The 24,517-nt window shown below is 42.4% G+C and overlaps 1 protein-coding gene across 1 annotated transcript; it reads left to right on the top strand.

Moving 5' to 3' along the window:
- LOC109728235 (transport inhibitor response 1-like protein Os05g0150500) lies at positions 3,013–9,667 on the top strand. Its single transcript, XM_020258599.1, has 5 exons — positions 3,013–3,423; positions 3,483–3,860; positions 7,289–7,781; positions 8,073–8,413; positions 8,701–9,667. The coding sequence occupies exons 1-5, from the start codon at positions 3,311–3,313 to the stop codon at positions 9,143–9,145; spliced, it is 1,770 nt and encodes a 589-aa protein (XP_020114188.1). The 5' UTR covers positions 3,013–3,310; the 3' UTR covers positions 9,146–9,667.

Below are 24,517 nucleotides of genomic sequence, written 5' to 3'. Positions count from 1 at the left end.
GAGCGTAGTAGGCACCTTCGTCGGCGCAAACAAAGGGTTTCGTGAAGTCACGGTGGGTTTGGCTTCATTGGAACAGGAGAAATCTTCTCCTAAGTGGTTAAAAGTTATTGTTTTATCGAAATGCATGCATATTCATGCTAGATAGGATTTTTATGAATTTTAGAATACTTAAAATGCATGCGTTATGTTTTATGAAAAATTGACTCTTATGTAATAGAGGGTTAAATGTATTACTCATGCATATGATTAGTATTCTATTTTGTAAATTGGAACATGTCTCATGTGTTGGAAATGGTTAGAATTAAGTGCTCTGGGACACCAAACTCATGTTTGAACACATTGGACAAAAGTGCCATAAAGAGGCACCCAAACTAGTAAACAGTTGAACTGTACCATAGTGACATATTGATAGGCCATTGTGACATCGACTATATTCCATGTTTTAGACATGATAACATAGTGATAGGCCATTGAGAGATTTGTTACATTCCATGTTTTAGACAGATGACTTGAGACTTGAGACGGACTTTTACGCTTGCTTGCCATTGCGCTCATTCGCACATATTTGTGAGGGTCGCTCCCCACAAGCCGGTACTCCGGAGATAGCCATCGCGACACATACTTGCCCGTGCGGGATTGGGCGCCGAAATGGGATGCCATGGGGGAGGCTCATTTCTAGAGTGGGGATGTTGACTACCACGGGGCCATTAGGCACGGCGCAGGCCGGACTACCCACGGATAGGTCCTACAGGATTGGAACATTGATAACTTAGTATACTGAGTGGACATTGACTAGAATAGTAAACAACGCCATTTTACTATTTAGCTTGTGGACATTATGATAGTTGTACTCTTGTACATTCATGTTACAGTAGCTTATTATTTATGCAAATTCATGCTAAGTAGAGATATCATGGTTTAGTAAGTATTCATGTTTAAATATTTGTCTTATTTATTCTTACTTACCTGCTTGGTTTTCAGGCCTAATGGAGCATTGCACTGAAGTCAGTAACTGCCCACTGAGAACTATTATTTAATAGTTCTCACGCCCTCTGTTTTATGGTTTTCTTTCAGAGCCTTCAGCACCGGTGGAGGCATGGGATCGTGGCAAAGGGGTCGCGTAGCTAGATAGTAAAGATTTACATTTTGCTTAGGTGGTTTTCTCTCTTATTGTTTGTTTGTTGTGTGAGAGTGAGGTTTTGTACCCATGTATGGAGACCACCTATGTATTACTTTTAGCTTTTGTACTTCGGATTTCGAATGTACTACTTATGGTTTACTTTTAGTGGATTTTAGCCTTTTGCTTACTCCTCTTTTGTAGAATCTAGTTGTACTTTACTCTGATACTTCTAGATGTCTTTATTCTATCGCTTTATTTGTCGTTTTATTGTAGATGCTTTATATGTTTTAGACGTATGGCGGGTCTAGACACGCACCGGGCGGACTTCTGTTGGGTCTCGGAGCGTGACAATAAGTCTCAAGTTACATATAAGGGGTGATCTCTACAAAAATAGTACAAGTCTTTCAACCTCTCCAAACAAAACTCAGAAGAGAGGTAGACCACCTATCGTCGAATTCTTCGCTAGCTAACTCGAGGATTCCTCGCTAGCTAACTCGAAGAGATGGCTTCACCTCCTAGCCTCCTTCTCCACCAAATCCTCCTTTGCTTCCACCCATTGGAGAGAGAGAGATATCCTTTAGAGAGAGAGAGAGCTCTTGTGTTGTGTGAGGGTGTGTGGAAATGAGAAGGAATGAGCTCTCAACCCTCATATACACTCCACTTATGCACATTTGCACTAAACACTCCAAACAAGCCTTTTTTCACATTGCCCCGCACTGGGCATTTTCGGGCTACGGGGTCCGGACCCTGCAGCTAGGGTCTGGACCCCGTGAACACATTTTTCTGCAAAAGTGCAGAAACACTCCCAATTGCTCACTAAGGTCCCCTAACACCCCTAAAAGTCATTTCAACGCGTTTCGGACTTTCCGAAGCGTTCCGAAGCAACCGATTTCGCACTTTGGTCAATTTGACTAAAGTTCGACATTCTCTACCGAAGTTTCGGTATATTATAAATACGGTGAACGATTTATTGCTTTCTTAATTTTTCATTCGTTTCCTACAAACGCGGTGAATGATTCATTGCAAAATGGAATCCGCATACGAAGAAATTACCCGTAAATGCTGAACTGACCACCTATTTCAGATCTACGTTTACAATAAAATTTCAATAAAAATTATTTTTAAAATTATAAAAATAAGTAAGATTATTTATAAAAGAAAATTTGTTACGGAGAGAGCCTATATAGACCGTTCAATAAAAATTGATGGAGTCTCCATCCACTTTTACCAAGGGGCAAAAAAAAAAAGAAAAGAAAAGAAAGGACTTTTTTCGAAAATAACCCTGTAAAATTTCGTATTTGCCAAATTAACCCTGTGAAACTTTTATTTGTGAAACTAACCCTCCTCTCGCCACGTGGGCGCCACGTCAGGAATTCCTCAAAAAAACGGTGAATCGTTCACCGTCTTTGATATTTGTTGTGAAGGCGGTGAATAGTTCACCGTCTTCATAAGGCGGTGAACCATTCACCGTCTTTAGTACAAATCCCTACTCTGCGCAAATCTTTTCAAGTCCATAATATGGTGTCCTTGATAAGATGGTGAATCGTTTCCCGTCTTCTCGAGGGCACAAAAACGACGGACTTGAGAGGGCGGAAAGGGGAAAGGGTGGAAAGGAAAATTTTGCACTAAAGACGGTGAATGGTTTACCGCCTTCTAAAAGTGGTGAACCATTCACCGCTTTACAACAAAAATTACAAAGACGGTGAACGATTCACCGTCTTTTTGAGGAACCTCTGACGTGGCGCCCACGTGGCGAGAGGAGGGTTAGTTTCACAAATAAAAATTTCACAGGATTAGTTTGGCAAATACGAAATTTTACAGGGTTATTTTCGAAAAAAGCCCAAAAGAAAAGAAAAGAAAAGAAAATTCTTCGTCTGTTGGTCTCCCCCCACCCCCACCACTTTCTCTTTCCCTTCACAAGCCTATCATCTGCTGCTGCTGCTGTTGCTGCTTCTGCTTCTTCTTCTTTTCTCTTTCTCTGTCTCAATGATGGCTTCTTCTTCTGACGACGAGCCGATCTCCGCCGTCGGATAGCGGATAGCGACCGTGCGGCGACGACGGCCGTGGAGCGCTCTACGGTTTCATCACGGCGCGATCCCATTCTCTGAGTTGGCATCGGCGACGGCTGAGCGATCTAGGTCTTTTCCAATGCTCTGCGGCGGCGGAGGGATCTTCTAGGGTTTCGTCACGATGCGGTGCGGGGGCGGAGGGCCGGCGTGGGCGATGTTCCCGGACGAGGTGTGGGAGCAAGTGTTCTCGTTCCTCGGCTCGGACGCGGATCGGAACGCGGCNTTCGTCACGATGCGGTGCGGGGGCGGAGGGCCGGCGTGGGCGATGTTCCCGGACGAGGTGTGGGAGCAAGTGTTCTCGTTCCTCGGCTCGGACGCCGAGCCGAGCGGCGGTCGCGGCGGCGCGTGTTCGTGGGGAACTGCTACGCGGTGGCGCCCGCGGCGGCGGTGGCGCGGTTCCCGGAGGCGCGGGCGGCGGCGGTGAAGGGGAAGCCCCACTTCGCCGACTTCAACCTCGTCCCCGGCGACTGGGGCGGCGGCGCCGACGCCTGGGTCGCCGCCATGGCCGAGGGGTGGCCCCTCCTCGAGGAGCTCCGCCTCAAGCGCATGGTCGTCTCCGACGACTGCCTCGAGGCCCTTGCCAGGGCCTTCAAGAACCTCCGCGTGCTTGCCCTCACCTCCTGCGACGGCTTCTCCACCGCGGGCCTCGCCGCCATCGCCGCACACTGCAGGTGAAAGCCATTTTTTTTTTTTTTGTTTGAATCATTTCTTTCTCCGTCTTGTTATTTGATGTTTCTTTGCTTAAAAAATTAGGATTTTGACTGCGTTGGTTTAGTTCGAAAATTAGTGTGACATAGTACGTTTTTTTTTTTTCTTGTTTTTATTTTAATTTAGTGGGTAAAGTGTTTATTTGCATTTTGAGTATTGGATTTGTTTAAAAGTTAGGATTTTGAATGGGTTGGTTTAATTTGATAATAAGTGTGATATAGTCCCCTTTTTTTTTTTTGGGTTTCAGTTTTTCTTAATTTGGTGGATAAATATGTTTGTTTGCATTTGAGTAGAGGAGAACTGCCTACAAAAGTTTATATGATTTTGACCAGATCTGAAGTTAGATGCATCTTAGCCCAGTGAATTTTTTTTTTATTTGTTTTATTTTTTATTTGGGTGACCCGTGGGGGGGATTATAATTATTCAGTTTGTTAAAGTAGCTCAGTGATTTGGGTGGGAAGATCCGAGCTATAATTTTCTGATGTTTCTAGCTGATTTTAAATCGCTTCTTGTGGTTTTTTTTTTTTTTTTTTTTTTTTTTTTTTTTTTCTTTTTCTTTTTCATGCCAAATAGATTTATTTTATTTTATTTTTTAAGGTTGGATTGGGAATTATCCTATCTGGCTCTTAGCTGTCAAAAAGATGCTGTTCTTGTCACTTGCAAAGAAACTGCATTGATTCTGTGCTTCTGCCTTTAAGTAGTTCTCGCTTCTTATTGTTTACTACCTGAGTTTGATTCATACTCACGGGAGCCCTTAAGACTACTTCGAACTCTATAGTGCCTTGTAGATGTTGAAAAAACTATAGAGGACCTTCAACTATCCGTTGTTTTCGTTTTGGTCTCTGTATTTCGCTCAATCAGCATTTCCTGAACATGGTTTTTTTTTTTTCCTTGCTGATTTGATGACTTGCTCCCGTTTTAGTGGCTTTGATTTTAGAGTCAATGGTAATTATAGTTGGACTCTTCATTGTTATGTAACAACTGATGCTGAATTTGCAGTTAATTCTATTGGGAAATCTACCTATACAGACAACATGCACAAATTGGAAAAAGTGAAATTTATGGTGTGCTTATTGAATCTAACAAATAAAAATTCACATTGATATTACTGTTAATTTTATTGGCAAATCTACATAGATAGGCAAACTACTGGAATAAAAGAAAATGAAAGTTAGTGGGTTCTGATAAGAAAAGAAGTTTAGGGGTTTTCCATAAAAAGTGTACTATAGTTGGAGGGCCCCTGTGACTTTTTACCTTTGTTATTTGTGCTATTTGTTTCTTAATTTTTGCCTAGTTAGGTGTTAGCGTGTGAACCATTATTAGTTGTCCTCGAGTTCCATGGCCTTCTCAAGGTCTAAAGCAGCAATAAGCAACTAGTGCTTTATAGTGCAAATGTGCAATGTTGGAAGTAAATAGTTAGAATAAAATGTTATGATTTACAAAATTTTTGGAATTAAGTTTGAGTGCATGGCAAAATCAGGATGCTTTCAGCTTGAGATAAGGTTGTTCAATTTAAGTGTACTTTGTAATTGCGGGGTTCTCTTTGTTGTAAATAAACTACTTCATGTGTTCCAAGTGTCAAAATTAAAGTAGTTTTCTTATTGAATTGGTAAGTATTTGCAAAAAATGCCTCTAACTAGGGATGCTGCTATGAGGTTACCCAGGTTCTGTTTCTTAGGGATCTATCATTGCATGATGGTTGTGCGGCCATTTTTGGAGAATCGTGTTGCTTTGTCTGAGCTGTCAGTTTGGCATTATGGTGATTCAGATTATAGAGTATATGAGAAAGAGTAAGTAAGAAAGACAACAGAAAGTTGTAGTAGAAGACCGAGGATGAAATTAAATAGAAAAGCCAATGTGTTCTTTTGGCTAGAATCTTTTGCTGGCTTTGATATCAAACTGATGCAATCCGAAGTTCAAAGAGAACTTTAAGCTGCTTAAAAATAAATAAATGACAGCACTTTAAGCTGCGTAAAAAATAAAATAAATGATGAGGAAGATGAGACATGAGAGGTTGATCAAGCAAGCCCAGGCCAGAAAGAGAATGCAATGAGGCACTTAGGTAAACTCTAATTTTCAAAAAATTATTATATTTAAAACTTACTACATTATCTAAATCTAACAAATCCCTTAAATTAAGGAATTCTACTAATCTGAAAGAATCATCAGTTGGAATTTCAAAAGAAATCTTAACTAATCCTTTAAAAAGAACATTTTGTCTTATACTCAACCAGCTGTTGTTCATAATCTAAAAACTAATTTCATACATATATGGGACTTAGAATTAGAATTTTGTATAATAGTAACCAAAATAAATTAAATCTACTTTTTTTTCCCATTTATGGCCTCCAATACCTTTTTTTGAAGAAAAATAACCTTGTGGTTCTTGTTTGATATATTGGGGAAGATGTCAATCAGATATATTTTTTTCATTAACTTATTGAGGAATAACTGCTAACTCTATTCCTTTTTTTTTTTTACTCCTTTTCTCTATCCATGTATTAATCTTGCAACTATGGTATCATGAAACTCACTCACTTATTCAGTTTGCAAAGCTTTAGTGAAAAAACATTGTGGGTTTCTTGCATTCTATATTGAAAAACAACAAAATTGGATGTTTTTGGATTTTTGACTTATTCATTACTGATTTAACCTGGTTATTCACTTGCACTGTTGTACAATTTTAGTAATTTGTTTCCTAGGTCTCTTTCAAACTCTGCTTTTCTATCTAAGCTACTAATAGTTTTTGAAAAGGCACGCGCCTTAGCACCTCAGGGAACCTTCCCTGAGGTGCAGCGCCCTCCCTCAGGCGTACGCTAGGCTCTGAGGCACGCGCCTTAGGAGAGGTGCGAGGTGAGCGTCTCAGGCGCGCCTCGTAATGTTTAAGTTAATTGGGTTTTTGGGTTTGATTCTCCAGTTCTCAGGTTTATTAATATAAACTAACCCATTAAGGGATTTAAAAGAAACCCTACTTAGAATCTAGAAACGTTTCTCCCACTTTCCTCTTTGTCGTTCTCTCTTCGTCTCGTGTTCTCCTCCCCACCTCCCATCTCCTGCCAACCGCAACAAGCCAGCAAGCAGCAGCGGGAGCATGCGGCAAGGGCTTTGGGTTTTTGTGGCTATTTGGTTTTCCTATGGTTATTTTGGGATTTTCTTTTTATGTTGAATTTCAAATTAAACTAGGCTTGTTAAGAATGTTTTATTTTTATTAAATGTGCATCTCGCGGTGCACCTTGCGCCTAGGCTCTGGAAGGTCCTTGCGCCTCATTGTAGCTCGCGCCTTTTCAAAATACATATTTTTCCAGAGCATAACAGCTGCTTTCACACTTTCTATTGAATCCTTTTTTTTTTTTTTTTCCTTATTTTGTTTACCTTTTTTGTTTGGTTGCAGAAACCTAAGGGAGCTCGACCTACAGGAAAACATGATCGAGGAAAATTGTTCCCATTGGCTTAGCCACTTTCCTGAATCTTTCACCTCTTTGGTAAACTTGAACATTGCTTGCCTCGAAGGAGAGGTGAATGTCTCCGTCCTCGAGCGCCTAGTCAGCAGATGCCCCAATCTCAAGACCCTCGGACTCAACCAGGCCTTTCCTCTAGACAAGCTCAACATCCTGCTTCGCAGGGCTCCACAGCTAATTGACCTCGGTACCGGGCGGTTCGACGCTGAATATTATCCAGAGCTTTTTCATAAGCTTGAATCGGCCTTTTCTGGTTGCAAAAGTCTTAGAGGCCTCTCTGGGATTTGGGAGGCTGTTCCGGCTCACCTACCTGCTCTATACTCTATTTGTGAAGGTCTAACATCGCTGAATTTGAGCTACGCTACTATACAAAGCCCTGATCTTATAAAACTAGTCAGCCAGTGCAAGAATTTGCAAAAATTATGGGTATATATTTCTAATTACTCTCTATTTTCTTGGTTTTGTAGTTGTATCACATGGAATTTATCTAAAGCAAAGAATTATCTTTCTTGTTGCAGGCAGGACATACTTTTTTAACCATTCTCATAGTTTTGTAGTTTATATTGGGTTGGGTGAGGCAGTGTGAATTATTTGGGTTTCTTACATTTTAACAGTTTATGAGACGACTGTAGTCAAAATTCCCATATTGATCTTTCTACATTAGCTGTTAAGATCTTTTAAATATTCTTGTGACTAAAATTGAAAAACAAATTACAGGTAATGGATTTCATCGAGGATGCGGGCCTAGCTGTGGTGGCGTCCTCGTGCAAACTCCTCCAAGAACTCCGCGTCTTCCCGTCCGACCCATATGGGGAAGTGGCACAGCCGCCTGTCTCCCTCACCGAACGTGGCCTTATCGCTGTCTCCACTGGCTGCCCAATGCTTCACTCCGTCCTCTACTTTTGCCGGCAAATGACCAACAGTGCCCTCATTACCGTGGCCCACAACCGCCCTAATCTGATCCGCTTCCGCCTTTGCATCCTTGAGCCTCATACCCCTGACTACCTCACTTTCCAACCCCTCGACGCCGGCTTCAGTGCCATCGTCGAGTCTTGCAGGTAGTGGCAGTGCTGCCAGGTGTTGAGAGGGGCAATGCAATTGCCCCTCCTAAGTTTAAGGAAACAGTTTTCATTATTAAAGGGTCGTACTTACAAATTATGATAACTGAACTAGGTCAGTGTTGCTTGGTAAAACTGGCCAAGTTCAGTGAATCTATTTTGTCAATAATAATTCTTATTTGAATCAAAAGCACTACTCATTGTGAAAACAGCTGTCTTCATCTTTCCATCTCAATGCACTAGTTCCTTGGCCCCCTAAGTTTGGATTCTGGCTCCACCTGTTGCAGGGACCTCTGCCGCCTGTCCCTCTCCGGCCTTCTCACTGATCGTGTGTTCAAATCTATTGGGGCCTATGCTGACTGCCTTGAGATGCTCTCGGTTGCGTTCGCTGGGGATAGTGATGCAGGCCTCCACTACATTCTTTCTGGTTGCAAGAGCCTAAAGAAACTCGAAATTAGGGATTGTCCTTTTGGGGCCAAGCCCTTGCTGGCAAACGCGGCCAAGCTCGAGACAATGCGATCCCTTTGGATGTCGTCATGTGCCGTCACTTTAGGTGCCTGTCGGCTTCTGGCCCAAAAAATGCCGCAGCTTAATGTGGAGGTGATCGACGAGAGGGGAGGAAGGCCATCGTGGGAATTGCGGCCCAATGATTGCCCCGTTGAGAAGCTCTTTGTTTATAGAACCCTAGCTGGGCGGAGGGCTGACAAACCACCGTGCGTTTGGATTGTTTAGGGGTGGCATCGAATTAGAAGCACGGAGGTAACTAAATTTCTAAATATCAAATATTTGATTCTTTCTTTTTTTTTTTCTTTTTGTTATGATTCGCAAATTATTTATTCACAAGTGACGGGGAAAGTTGGTAGCTAAAATGGGGCAAGGGGAAACAGAGGTTTGCAATTTCTTTCGACAATTTAAGCTGTTTCGGAAGTGTAGTAAACCTGAGAGTAGAGCTTTTAATTGTCAATAAAAACAAAGCAGGTGGTAAGGGACTACATGACTAAAAACATAAATTTCTAGTGAGAGCAATCTTAAGATTAGCTTTGTTGTATTTCCTTTCCTTTTTCTTTTTCTATTTTTTAGGCTGATATTTCATGTATATGAGGATCTTTTACGTTCTCTTAGAAGAGCTGTGTTTAGAAATGGAACAGCAACTCTGTACTTCCATGAGGATTCGAATTTTTGGGTTAAATTTAGTTTGTTTTGATTTTAGCGTGAGAAAATATTGCTATGAATGCTTACAATAAGCTTATCGTCTATCATATTCTCCAAACTATTTTTGCCATATTTAGTATTTCACGTGTTTATACCTTCATATGGCTTTATATTGGTAATGATGAGCTTTGTGCTATCTCATGTATCTCAAATTCTCAAAGGGATAAATAAATGTGTAAACACCGACTGAACTTTATTAGAGGTTTGGCAGATGACCTCTCTTGAACTTTCACTTTTGTTTGGCTAGTAAATTTCCTAATTTTTTTATTTTTTCAAGTTGTTCAACAAATCCTCCTGTAGAAGCAAAATTACTGATTAAATAGTTATTCTCCACAAATGTCTTATATATTATCTTGTGAAGTTTTAGAACATTCTAATGCTTGGGAAAAAGCTAGAAAAAAGCGAAGATGGATTCATTTTTCTTCAATACTAATATTTTATTTTCATTGGTTTAACAATAAGTAGGATTTTTTTTTTTTTCTCCTTTGGGTATTGTAAAGCTTTACAGGATTTATTGTAAGATGTCGTTAATACGACTGTTCAATTAGTAGTTCCCTTATTTGTCAATGTTTAAGGGGTCTTGTTATTAATATTAGAAGTTCAGCAGGTCATCTGACAAAAATCTAAAGTTTAGTAGGTTATCTTATATTTTTCCCAATTCTCAATGCCCATACTTTGTTAAGCCTAAGATAAAATATTCTTTCTTTTCTTACTTAACCATACAAATATTCATTTGTATTTGTTTTCTAGTTTTAAAATTTATTGCCCGGTAATTTATGGCAGCTGTTAAAGTGAGATTCGTGAAACAATCATGCATAGTTGACGATGGGCTCTCAAAACTCCAAAAATATTTTATTTATCACTAAAGGATCAAAATATCCTTAGTAATTTTAAATATTTTTTTTAAAATATTCTTGTGTTCTCAAGGATTTACTAATGGGATTTAATTTTATAAAGATATTTTGGTAATTTCATAATAAATTTTAAAATTTTCAATAGTAGTAAGCAATAAATAAGCAAAACCCCGTAACATTATTAGCTAAAAAAGAGTGTTGAGGTAAAAATATGTAAAAATGCACTTCCTCCATTTACTAATGTGGTTGCAAAAAATTTATTATAACTAAATTATTGCACCTGACTCACTGTGATATGTGAATATTTTTTAATAATACTTTCTTACTGCATGAAAAAAGACCCCTCAATTATAAGTCTCTCAACAATATTTCTTTTGATTGAAATTGAGTGAACTTTTTAAAAAAATAATACTCTAAAATTTTACAATTTGTGAAATAATTCTGTCAAATTTATATTTGGAAAACTAACCATCTTTTCGCTACGTAGGAGTCAGGTCAAATATTTCCTCTGAAGACGATGAATGGTTCGCCATCTTCGTAATATAAGTACTGAGGCGGTAAATCGTTCACCGTTTTCGTAATATAAGTATTGAAGACGGCGAATGGTTCATCGTCTTCACTAAGGCGGCGATTTATTTACCGTCTTTAGTGCGACCCTACACCCTCCGAAATTTGAGAGAAGATTTTTTTTCTAAGTTCTCGACTATGGAATTAAAATATAGATAAGATGGTGAACCATTCACCGTCTTTATGGAGATGGTGAACCCAAATGTCTGAGAAGAAAATAGGGACCTCGAATGTTTGAGAAAGTGGTGAAAGGTTCACCGCTTTCTGAAAGTGGTGAGCTGTTCACCACATTATGGAGACGGTGAACCGTTTCACCGCTCTATGAAGGCGGTGAACGGTTCACCGTCTTCATTAGGTGTAACACATTAAACTTTAGCAAGTTGTAAGGTTCGAGTGTTCAATTAGTGTTCTGAGCTTTTTCGCATTTTCTGGAGGGTCGTTGACTGTGTTCCGACCTATTACTCGTGTTTCGAGAAGCGAGGATGAGTACTTTGCACCAAAACATCTAAACTGTAGGTTTTGGATTGCTCTCGAGTTGAGCTCCGCGAGGTAGAGTACCGGTACTGCATTGCCTGAGTACCGGTATTGGACCTGATACCGGTACGACATCGCGAGGGTACCGGTACCCTGCATATTTTTTCTCGCTTGATCGAGGCTCGGGTTGACGCGCTCGGCTGCGTGGTACTGGTACTCCAGCCCGCGTACAGGTATGCACTGCAGATGCAGTCTGCATGTTGTTGAGGGGTGTGAGGAAATGAAACCTCGATACGCGAAACCAAACTTCAATCAAAATTGATCGAAGGCGAGTTCTGGACGTTTCAGAAAGGCTAAAATCGTCGAAAATAACTTTAGAGGGTTAGTGAGGACCTTGGAGAGCAAGATGTTAATATTCTGCAATTTGCAGAATTTATACGCTCTCAGGGTCCGGACCCTAGCTACAGGGTCCGGACCCCGTAGCCCGAAACAGCCCAGTTCGGGCTGTGCACTAATGTCAGGCCCGAGTACCAGCGGAAGCATATCCGGTACGTACACAGACCCGCCATACACCTGCAGTATATAAGGCGTCTACAAGAAGCAAGTCGATAGGAAGAAGCATAGTAAAATCCTATCCTGATATCAGAGCAAAGTACAAGTCGATATGCTATCAGCAAAAGAACAAAAAGTGTACAATCCAAAACCTCGACTAAAAGAGAAAGTATCATAACCATAGTGAAACCATAGTGACTGTCCACAAAGTACATATACATCACGGGGTATACAAAAGAATAGGTACAATGGTGGTCTCTCTATACATAGGGACATCACCCTCGGTCGTAGCCCGAGTAGCAAGGTGATCGACTAGTATGCTCCTAGCAATGTCTAGCTAGACGCGACTCCCTTGCCACGATCCCTAGCCTCTCCTGTAGATGGCTCTGTAAAAACAACCACCGAAAAAGGCGTGAGAACTATAAATAATAGTTCCCAGTGGGTAAGCTGTCAGTCTCGGCGAATTACACCACTAGGCTCATGATGTACTAAATAAAAATAAAAGCAGTAATTTGCATGATATGTTTACAATGCTAACAAGTAATAAACATGTAAGCAATATGTAGTGATACTTCCCACAGTAATGAATTAACTGATTCCATAAAGCTTAGCAACTATGGTAAGCATGAATATAACATGAACATAAGCATAAAATGTGTAAGGAACTACTGTACACTGTAACTGGTAATCAGCCATTACTGTTCAAAGTCCGTTAGCACTTTCCTTTCATTCACAGGGACCTACTCAAGGTAGTCCAGCTTGCGCCGCGCCTAATGGTCCCGTGGTAGTGTATACTCCCCACGACAATCCACTTCGGCACCCAATCCCGCACAGCGAGCAACTGTCGCGTAGGCCAATTCCGGAGTGCCGGCTTGTAGGGAGCGACCCTTACAAGCGTGTGCGAATGAGCACAATGGCAGCAAGCAAATCTAAAGCTCAATACGTCTTACTCATCACTTTCCAACTAGCATTGTTCTTGCTCTCGATCCTTTGATCGGAATCTCAATATAACAAGTATTGATAACAGCTAGTATCCACTAGATTAATAAACATGCAAGAGTAATGCTACTTTACATCTGGCAGTATAAACATAAGCATAAGCATGTCGTCATTCTCTACGTTAGAGTCAAGAAAGTGTCATAAAGATGTCACGGTTTTCTATTTTCTAGAAACATGATAACTTGTCCATTAATCACTCAACCAAATTAAACATGTATATAAAGACTTATATGCATGAGTGTTCTCTACTTCATAGAGATTTCAACTCAATTATATAGATCAACACTATAATCTAGTGACTCGTCTCAAGTTCTATATCAATCACGGAATCATACAACTGTATCAATTCTATAGCACATATAGAATATAGGGGAGCTCCACTTGCTCTGGTTAGGTCAAACCCACCTCGTACTAAGCTCAAATCAGTCACAAGATGTCCCAATAATCAGCTCAACAAGGTCCCAATCCTGCTGAAAACAAGGTAACAAAACCGTGTCGAGCCGATTACTTACAATTCCAATTTCGGCAAAATTCTTAATAGATACAAAGTGGAAGCTTACTTCCTTGTTTTGGTTCAGTTCATTACCTCAACACTCGGCTGAAAACAATCTAAGGGTCGATTGCATTCCTGCTGCGAAGAAATGGTAAACGGCGTCAAAACGCTCGTATACGAGTTCCAAAAGCCGAAACCATGCGAATTCAGTTTTCTAACTTAACTTACAGCTTACCCCTGGATGGAACACCCTGTAAACGAAGTCCCAAGGTCACCAATTAAGCTCAATGTAATCAGGAAACCTGCTGCGAAGATACCAATTCCAAACTGCATCAATTATGCAATTAAACTTCGTATCGTTCCGAATTCGCATCATAATTACTCATTACTTTATTCAAGTGGCAAATCAGCTTATCCTTGGGCTAATTCACAGCTACTTAAGTCATCTTTACTGCTGAAAACAGCCTCTAATTCAGTTGGTAGCAAAGAAAGCCAACACAACTCCAAATTCGATACTAAACCGTAATTTAGAGAGAAATCAAGTTAATTACCTCTCTAAAGCTGAGAGTCAGCTTCCCTGGCAGTATCCTCACAGAAAACACAATAAAACCCTTCTTTCCCACGTTCCAAAGACTTCCCTTGAGTCTTCTAACAAGCGAGAATCGAGCGCGGCGCGAAATCGGTGCAAAACAGCGACTTTTATCTAGAGAGAGAAAAACCCTAGAGAGAGAGAGAGAAGAAGCTGCAAGAAGCTTGCTCTGAGCTTCAGCAATCTTCACTGAGTCCCCAGAGACGTGCTGGAATGAAATAGATGAGAACAAGATGTGAAATAACCAAAAGACCCTTGCTGCCACGTATTTGTCAAGGTGTACCGGTACAAGATAATGGCTGTACCGGTACAGCAAGCAGAAAAAGGCTGATTTCGCCAGTTCAATGCACTTTCTCGTTTTTAACCCTCCAATCACTCTCTAACTTATTCAAAAACTTGTCCAAGTCATTTAGAACATATAGAATAGCTCCACATTTCATTCCACACACTCGAACTCTGCAATTTGCGAAAGTTCAGTGTATTACAACTAAACAGCTTGTTGAGGGGGTTTTCAGCAGTTGTGCCTTATGAGGGTTACTTGAGGACTACTCCTCTCTCTTTTCTCCCTCTCCCTCTCTCTTCCTCTCTCTCTTTAAGGTGTGAAGTAAGAGGGGAATTTGGTGGAGATTGGAGTTTGGAGGAAGAACACCATCATCATCTTCTTCCTTTGCTTGGAGGGAGCAAGCTTTTGAGGTAAGCTTGATGTTCTTTAATGGTAAATTTCTAGGGTTGAGTTTTTATGCTCTAGAAATGGTTTTAGTAGAGCCCTTAGATGCTAAATAGGTGATTATTGCTTGAATCAAAGGATTCTATGGTGTATGTTGTAATAGCAAGTTTCTAGGATTCAAAAATAGGGTTTTATGAAATGTTTGGGTTATATCTAAATTGAACCTATATAAACCTAATTGCTAGGTATTCTAATGCGCTGGTGAAGTCGGTTCGGTGATCCGTCGAATCTGCGCAAAGATATTGAAAAAAAGGACTGTTTGAGCTTCGTTTCTGCCTGGAAGGCCGATGCGACATCCAAAAATCGCGAAACTCGGAATTTAGAGTCGCGGCATTATTAGAAGGTGGGTGGTGTCATCCCGAAGCAGTTGAGCTGCCTTCTATGTCTAAGATTGCATTATTGACCTTGCATCTCTTATGTTGCATGCATTGTAGGATTGTAGTTGTTGTATTTCCATTCCTTATGTGCTTTCCTAGTTGATATCATATTGTGAGATAGACACATGATATAGTGGATATGTAAGGATTGGGTCTTAACATTGGAAATCCTATAGTGCCGGAATAAGAGATGAACTTGATGTTATGTAGCGACAACACTTATGGCATAGTGAATGTCACGCCCCGAGACCTAGCGGAAGCCTGTCCGGTGCGTGTCCAGACCCGCCATATGCCTACAACATATAAGGCGTCTACAACAAAGCAATAAATAAAACAATAATAAATGTGCATCTAGGAGCATCAGAGCATACAACAACTAGATTCTAATAACAAGTAGGATGAAAAGAGAACTAAATCACTAACATAAACATAAAGTAGCATAACAACAAAACCCAAATATAAGTGCTAAACATACAAAAATGGTGGGCTCTATATATGTCATACCCTGAATTCTCCAAATCCGAGAGTTGTGCTTCGTCCATAATCGACCAAGGGTCGAGTTGATAAGCTTTGGAAAAGCTTAGGATGCACTAAGTCCAAGAAGTGCATTGGAATGGAGTTCGCGAGAGCAAGTAATGCAATCTGCATTTTTGGGCTGAGGTTGCTCTCGGGGACCGGTCTCTGGAGGTGAGAGACCGGTCCCATCAGCTGAAAGCTGCGGGGTCGCTGATGCGACTGGTCCCTTACAGGGGAGGGACCGGTCCCAGCCTGCGACACCAGTGAGAAGAGCAAGAAATTGGCTAAGTCCCGCGAGATGAGCTTTCGGGGACCGGTCTCTGATGGGCAGACCGGTCTCTCGAGGACCGGTCTCTCAGGGAGAGACCGGTTCCCGAATGCGTGGTGTCGGGGGGAGCTCTCGGGGACCGGTCTCTGGTCGGGGAGACCGGTCCCTCCGCGCACAGACAGCCCAGTAAAGGCTGTGTAAGAGATGAAAAGTTGAGGGGCTTCCTAGCATTTTGTTACAATATGAGAGGGTATTAGAGAGATGTATTTCCCTCTCTCTCTCTTTCTCCCTCACTGCCTCTCTCCCTCTCTCTCTCTGTTCGTAGCAAAGGAAGGAAAAGAAGAAAAGAGAGAAAGGAAAAGAGGAGAAGAAAAAGAGAAAGGAAAGGAGAAGGTGAAGAGGACCAAGTAGGAGATCCTCTCCCTCATCTTCATCTTCATCTTCTTCTCGCTTTGGAGCTCCCTTGAGAGGTAAGTTTCATGGCTTCTCATGATAGTTTATTTGGGAGTGGGTTTTAAACCCTAGAAATGGTATTATTGGAACCCTAGCATGTTATTAAGATGGATTTTCCCCATTTCATAGCTCGATTTGGTGGATTTGATGGTATGGGCATTCTAGGGCATCCAAATAGGGTTTTTGTAAATAGGTGAGATTGATCTCATTTGACCCCTTGTAAACCTAATTGATAGGTAACGAAACACGTTGGTGAAGTCGGTTCGGCAATCCGACAAGCCGTTGCGAAGATATTGAAGAAACGGGCGCTCGGAGCTTCGTTTCCGCCTTGGGGGCCGAGGCGACGTCCATAAATCGTGAAATCGGGTCCCGAGCACCGTAGCGATAAGGCGAAGATCGCTAGCACTTGAAGCGGCAAAGCGGCGCGCTCTTGGAGGGCAACTGTGAGATCGGGCCCAAACGGGTGCCGAGTGCCGCGGGAGGCCGATTGCAAGTGTCGACGAGCAATCGGAAGAGCTAATTAAGGTGGGTTGTGCTTACCGAAGCGACTAGGTCGCCCTTTATGTCTTAGCAATGTAATCTCATGTTGATGCATGTGCATGTAGACAAGGAATAAGTATTGCATGATGAATGTAAATATACATAAAGTAAAGGCTAAGTAAAGAATGCAGAGTAACAACAATGCATAGATGAAAATGCTAAGTAGATAGCATGATGAGCATGATAAGTGAGAATGCATAATCGGCATTAAGGAATATGCTAGGAGAATATGCATAAACTAGATTATAACTCCAGTATGAGCAGAGTTGATTGGACAACTAGGTTGTTAGGTAGATCGAGTGGCATCTAACCTAGTGTTAAAGAACATAGGTTGGTTAGTAAACCTAGAGTTGAACAATCTAGGTGTGTGGCATCTAACCTAGTGTTAGTAAACCTAGGTTGAACTAGTAAACCTAGAAGTGGACATCTAGGCAAAGATGATAAGAACCTAGCAAGTGTATCTAGGTTAAGTGATGTGGACATAGAACCTAGAGTGTTGGAACCTAGGTTGATGAGTATAGTGGTATAGCCACTAGATTGAGCTAGGTCGACAGTATAGGGTTGGCTATGAACCCTCGACCTGTGGTAAGTGGATTCCGGAATCCCAGGACTTATGATGTCCCTGGTACAGGCTAGGGCGTTCGTGCGACGATTTCGCCGCCGAGCTTGGTACCGTGGGTAGATTGGGGGCGATCACATGGAGATCACCGCCCGGGGCTTGAACCATTGTGCTGGCGTTTGTGCGACGATTTCGCCGCCAGAGTGGTTAAGCCATTTGAGGATCAGACCGCCAGAGTAGACTGAATCCATGCTGGGTAAGTACGATGCGGGTGCCTCCAGGTGACTGAGTCTGACATGATCGTTGTTGGGTGTGGTGCGACCCGTTCGCCGCCAGACGGTATGTCATGTCTCGAGCTCACGCTGGGTATGTGCAACGCGATCGCCACCGATGGTCAAGTCTTGTGACTCGAGCCGTATTCAGCGTGTGCGACGATTTCGCCGCTAGGAGGCTGAGTCAGAGAGAGTGCGGTAGGCTGTTGAGCAGCCAGTGCGCGGACTATCCGCAGATGATTGACTCGAAGCCGAGTCGGGTGGTTAGCTATGATAGGGTAGAGGAACCCTTATGAGCTAGAGATAGAGGCTTGAGCTAAGGTAATAGAGACCTTAGAAGCCAGTGGACTGAGTTGAGATCCTAAGGTAATAGAAACCTTAGAGTAAAGTTATGAGCTAAGAGTAGCTAAGTAAAGTGTAGAATCAATGGATCTACTAGATGTTGTATAGAGTTGCATGATTTCTATATCGCATATCGTGAGGCATGGCATGTATTTCAATTGAATATATATCTGTTGTATATTGTTGAACTAACATGTTGCAGTGCCTCCTCGGACCTATCGGTCGAGCTTTTCCCTTGGGTGGCCGTACCCATTGGGAACCATGGAGTTGGTTCTCACCCCACGTGGTTTTGGGGTGTTTTCAGGTTGTACGTGTGCAGCGCGGTGGCGTGAGGCGAGGGCGTAGTTCAGTCGATAGCGCCCTACCACAGAGACCGCGGTAGCAGTACCCTAAGGCAGTCTAGCTTAGGGGACTAGAAGGCAATGAATCAAAATGTATCAAACTTGTAAAATAAATGATGTAATAAATGCGATTGTAATTTGGAAGAAAAATGTAATCTGAAACTAAGATGTACTAGGTAATGGCTAATGAATGCTTGTAATAGCGTTAGTTTTATGTATTTGATACTTCCTTTGCAATCGAGATTGACATCCGTTCCTATTTGGAACATTCTTGTATTCTGTTTTGATTGCGACGCCTAGAACGTACAGGGGAGACTCTGTCCGCGTATAGGGGAAACCCCGGTCCGTTCGGCCGTCTGTTAGCGGCGCCACGACCCAATCCAAATTGGCGGTTGGTCGCGGGGCATGACAGATAAAGTGGTATCAGAGCATAAAGTAGAAAATGAGATGAAAATGGTTTAGACAGACCTAGGAGACCCTAGGATAGTGAAACCATAGGAGAATAAGGCTCGCGAGAGACGAGGACTTATGCGTTGTGGCGAAAGGTAATGGATTGGGTTGTGTCATAACCTCTAAGACGGACATTAAAGGCAAACTCAAAGTATGGTTTATTCTCGACCAAGTGTGTTTATGTTGGGCATGCACAACATAAAGCCGAGTGACGAGAATAGACGCCCTTGTTTGACTTTCGCCTGATTGGCTTTTAAGCCGGCGTTAGTGGTCTCGTGTTCGACCCAAGTTGGTCGAGAGCTAATCGAGTTGTCCTGTTTCAGGAAGCGATGGCACCGCGTAGGCGATCTTCGTCCAGATCGGCGCGGGAGGGGACAAGTGGTGTCCCTGAGCAAACCGACGCGAGCGGAGACTCGTAGCTTTGTGATCAATTGGCCACACTCGTAGGAGTGGTGAGGCAACAGGCTGATGTGGTGTAGCGGCAGCAGAAGGCTGCTACGCGCCAAGAGAAGCAAATGAGGAGACTCCAAGAGACGCTAGATCAGCTGGTGGCTGCACCAGCTGTGGCTGGTCGAGGACAGCCGGGAGTCGCGGCGGAGTTGTTTCCTTCGGGGTCGGGCGACCCGACTTCTATTAGTCCAGAGGTAGCGGCGGAGAGGGAGCGAGCTTTGGCTGCCTTCATGGCTTTCAAGAAATTTGATCCGCCTACCTTCGATAGAGAAGATACGGATCCGTGGGTCGTTGAGATGTGGATCGACTCCATGGAAACCCTTTTCGAGGATTTGTACACGTTGGAGTGAGACAAGGTAAACCTAGCCGCGCATTATCTTAAACAGTCGGCGAAGGTGTGGTGGAAAGGCGTCAAGCGAGATCGACTGCCTAGTCTCCCTCCTATGACGTGGGAAGAATTTCGGGGATTGGTGTTCTCTGCTTATTTCCCCGATAGCGAGAAGCGGAAGCTCAAGGAAAGGTTCCTTAAGCTGCGGCAAGGAAGTCGCACGGTCAGGCAATACGAGCGGGAGTTTTCCCGTATCGTGCATTGTATCCCAAACGTGGTGCGGGATGACAAGGACAAGGCTGACTGCTTCGTGCGTGGACTTCGGCCAGATCTCTACCAGGCGGTGCTGGTGCTCAAGTTGCAGACTTTTGCTGAAGTCCTGGATCGGGCCTTGTGGATAGAGCAAGGCAACGAATTCCTGCGGGAGAAGCGTGAGGAGCATTATAAGGAAAGAGGGAAAGGACGGCCAGTGGGTGGACATGATGGTCAGTTGAGTTCCCAGCAGACCTCCGGGAAGTCGCGCTCTCGATCTAGAGCTCCGGGGACGTATCACATTCGGTCCTCGGCGAGATGTGTGATTTGTGGGGGCCCTCATTTCCCACAACAGTGTGAACAGCGAGAGGGCAAGTGTTCCAAGTGTGGGCTGCCGGGCCATATGCGGGACGAGTGTCCGCAAGGTGATAGCCGGGCCTTGACACTGGCGACGACCTATTCCTCTCCGGGACAGCCTGCGGGTGTGCCACCTGCGGCATGGTCAGGGGAGCAGCCATTGAGGACGTTGCAACCAGAGGGTTCGCAGCGAGCGCCAAGTGGCCATGGATAAGCGACCCAAGTTGCTGGGCCTGCCGTTGTCGACGTCGTCGTGGCAGGTATGAGTTAATTGAGCAAGCATATTCTTGCATGATCTCGAGTTGAAGCATAGCATGCATTCATCGTTGGTCAGTTGCTACTATTACTACATTGCATAGTAGGGACCGAGTAGTCGGGTAAGTAGGTACTCGAGCATGCTAGCAGTATGAGGGTATATGTAAGGTACCGGACTTCTAAAACTATGAAGTTACGGTGTACATTTAAATGGCTCCGGTGAGGTTGCGGCGGAATGTAACATACCGAATTTTAAATATAAAAGTGAAAATAAATAAAAATAGTATGAGATACTATTTTTATTGGATTTAGAGAAGTGAAAATATAAGTTGGGAATGACCTGTGCTGAAATCGGAGCGACAACAGAAGATTTAGAATTTTCTGTAAGAAACGGGGCAGATAAATTAGCAGAAAATGCATAGTGTCAGAAAATTATGAAAATTAGCGGAGATGTCAGAAATATTTTTATGATGCTAGATTTAAAGTTCCATGCCATTCTGACACCCGGAAGGTGAAAAACGTGTTGACAGGTTGGTTATTGATTGCAGATATGTTTGTGCATGACATGAAGGTTGGTGCATTTGAATGCAATGGTTATGTGTTAATTATATGTCTTATCATGCATAGTAGAGACTGAGTGAACGGCGTAATGTATTAGAGATCGGGCATGCTCCGTGTTGTGAGGAGGTCAGTACATGCAGTGCAAGGTATCAAGCAAGATGCACTAGGCGAAGTTGCTAGTAGGATGATCGTATGTGAGCAAATGGTTGAGACTATGGTCGAGATGGAATGGTTTAGCGCTTAAGGCAACTTAATTAGTAGATTGCGAGAGTTGAGCATGATATTGAGGACACCGAGGTAATCGACAATTTCGGATGTCATTCCGCGCTAGATCGAACTGAAGTAGAATCACGTGCGAATATAGTTGTTATGCCAGTTTGGCTTGTGCGCCTAGTAGTACTCGATGTGAGGTAGGGAGGTTCTGTGTAACGTTGGCCGTGGTAGGCAAGAGTTGCCTAAGGGCATGGACTTAGTGTGGAAGCGCGTATAGAGGCGTTGTTGACGGTTAATTGGTGTAGTTACTATGAGTGCGAAACGGGTTTCGCGAGTGAGTGATGTCGAAGCTCAGTAGCGATAGGAGCTTTTGCTAGGTGTGAGGTTATGCCAGGATACTGTTAGGGCTGGATGATCGCATAGGTCCATGAGGGGTAGTTGGTAGTGTGCTCGGTAGAGGTGTCTGTGCGATTGATAGCTATACGAGGTCGATTGTGACCCACCGAGATTTTAAACGGTTGAGGTTTTAGTTGCTTCCTGGTTGGCAGTGTGTACGATTTCCAAGTGAGCATGTCCCTAATGGATGTTGGGTCTGCGTTTTGCCGAGGATAGACGCCTATGCGTAATTGAGGATAGGTTTAGGTTGGGGCCTATGCTGAGTTTTGGCCGTCTTGTGGGACCACCTGTGAAATTAGGGAAAGTATTTGGCGGATAGCCTTATCCCGAGGAGTCGACTTGGATCACGAACGGAGGGTTCGTTCTGTGCTGTGAGTCTTGCGAACGGTATTTGACGTGACCGTGGCGTGTGGGTTCAGAAGATGAAGTGGCTTTCTTTGGGATGGAACCTTGAGTAGTGCAAGCCACGTGGAGTTTGAGGATTGGAATTGGGATGCCGAGGTGGGCCATCTCCCGTTGAGCTAGGGTCAGTGCGGAATTGGAGCACTCACGAGCAAGTAGAGCGATGCCATGGTGATATTGCTTCTAAGCCAATATTGGTGATCGAATAGGCAATGTATTTTTGAGGAGGTATACAAGGGAAGAGTGCCTTGGGTGCGGTGGCACGAAGTTGTTGGACTGCGTTAGTGTCGTTTGTTCGATGCGCTGCCACAGAGAATCATGGAGGCCGTAACGCACATTATGTGCTGGCTTGTAGTGTAGCTTTGATTGCGTATCCTTCGTAGCGCGGCCTTTGATCGTTCGTAATGAAATGAGGCCATTCCACAGTGGGAGGCTTGGTGGCCCTCAATTGCCGAGGAGTAAATTGAGGTGTGGTTGATTCGGGAGGAAATCTTTTTAAGAGGATGTTTTTATTATTTTGACGATAATTTAATATATGATTTCTTAATGCATATATTCATCAAAATTTTGAAATCAAATTTGATCTCTTGGTGATTATTTCATCTTGGTTGTGTGTGTTGAATATGATGAATGGATATTCGCTAATCGACTAAATTTGTCAAAATATTTTCAATTGTGAGATTGTCTAATTTAGGGGGAGTTTGAAATTATTAAAAAAAAAGGGAAGAAAACTCCTATGTTTAAAAAGATGTGGAAAGAGTTACATCCAAAAGGAGTGTGAAAACTACCACCACATGTAGGAAAGAGCTACCACCCCGGTCGTCCGGCAAGTGTGTGAAGCTACCACATGAAGATTGAATCGATTAACCGAAAAAAAAAGGTGAAAAAAATTTGAATATTTTAGAATTTTTCGGAGTAATAAGGTGTTAGTTTGAAAAAGATGCTCAAAGAGCCACCCTCGGTATCATATTAGTTAAATCTCTATTTTGAACGGATTGCGATAAATTGGTGTCAATTTTGTCGAATTTCTAAAATCATTTTTCGTGAATCGTTACATCTTGATGATTTTGAAACTTGAGATCATTTTTTGGTAATGAAATGTCGATGTTTCGATATATTTTGAAATTTTATAATATCTTATTCTCATTACAATGATTTTTGGAGTAAAATTCTTAATTTATTTGAAATTAATTTAATTTGATGGATTTTTAAAGCAAATTTTTTGAAATATGAGATCGTTCGTCGAGCTTAGGATGATAGGATGATGTTTTAGTTTAGTTTTTCTTGCTTATCTTTCTTTGGCATGTTTTTACTTTTGTTTTAGGCCTGTAATTAGGACTTGACTACTTTTTAGTATGTTTCCTCTCTATTTGCTTTCATTTTGGCAATTTTTGACAAAAAGGGGGAGAGCGAAGATGAACAGGTGGAGAGCATAGATGATAGGTATTGAACTAAGCAGAGGATGATGAGTTCAAGAACAAAGGGGGAGATGTGATCGAGATGTGAACAAAGGGGGAGAAGGTATAAGAATTTAAGGTTAATCATTTTTGAATGAATTATTTTGCAGGAAATCAAGACTTCAAGACTCCTAGTTGCGTCTAAGTCATAGAGTCTGTTTTAGGAGTTTTTGATGTAATTTTGAATCTCAAATTGTATTTGGATTACACGCGAGGAGTTTGGTGATGACAATTGAACTTCGAATCTTTTATGTGTTTTTGAGTTTTGTGAGTTTTGTCACGAAATTGCCAAAGGGGGAGATTGTTAATGATTTTGTATTGGCAAGTTTCGTGAAGTGAGTCGGAGTCTTGAAGGATCGAAGCGGATTGACGAAGATTGAAGAATTCAAGATTTCGAAGATTTTGGAAAGTAGCTCACAATGTGAATCACGATGTAAAGGTAAAGTTTTAATTCATGTTATGATAATTCATACTTAGTTATAGGCATTAGAATCATAAACATATAGTTTAATGGATTAGAAAGTGCCTCGGAACTTTGCGGAACCCAAAACAGTGCAAAATCCAAAAAATTGCATTGTGTACCGGTACAGCAATTGCCCTGTACCGGTACAGCCATCAACATTGGCAATGCAATTTTTCGTTCCGTCATTGTGTAACCGGTGACAGCTTTTCGCGTACCGGTACACAGTATAAAATCGTGAAAACTTTCTAATCCGACTCCGTTTGATTCTAAAGTCTACAAATAAGCTATTGGGCTTCTCTAACATATCAAGCATCACGAAAGTACATGTTTGAGAAACCCTAGAGGCTCGGATTTCATCTAAAACCTATTTTGTACATAAAGCCTC

Source organism: Ananas comosus, linkage group 23 (assembly GCF_001540865.1).
Source record: "Ananas comosus cultivar F153 linkage group 23, ASM154086v1, whole genome shotgun sequence".
NCBI lineage: Eukaryota > Viridiplantae > Streptophyta > Magnoliopsida > Poales > Bromeliaceae > Ananas > Ananas comosus.
The sequence above is the reverse complement of the archived record's forward strand: the minus strand, read 5'-3'. Positions and strand labels throughout refer to the sequence as shown.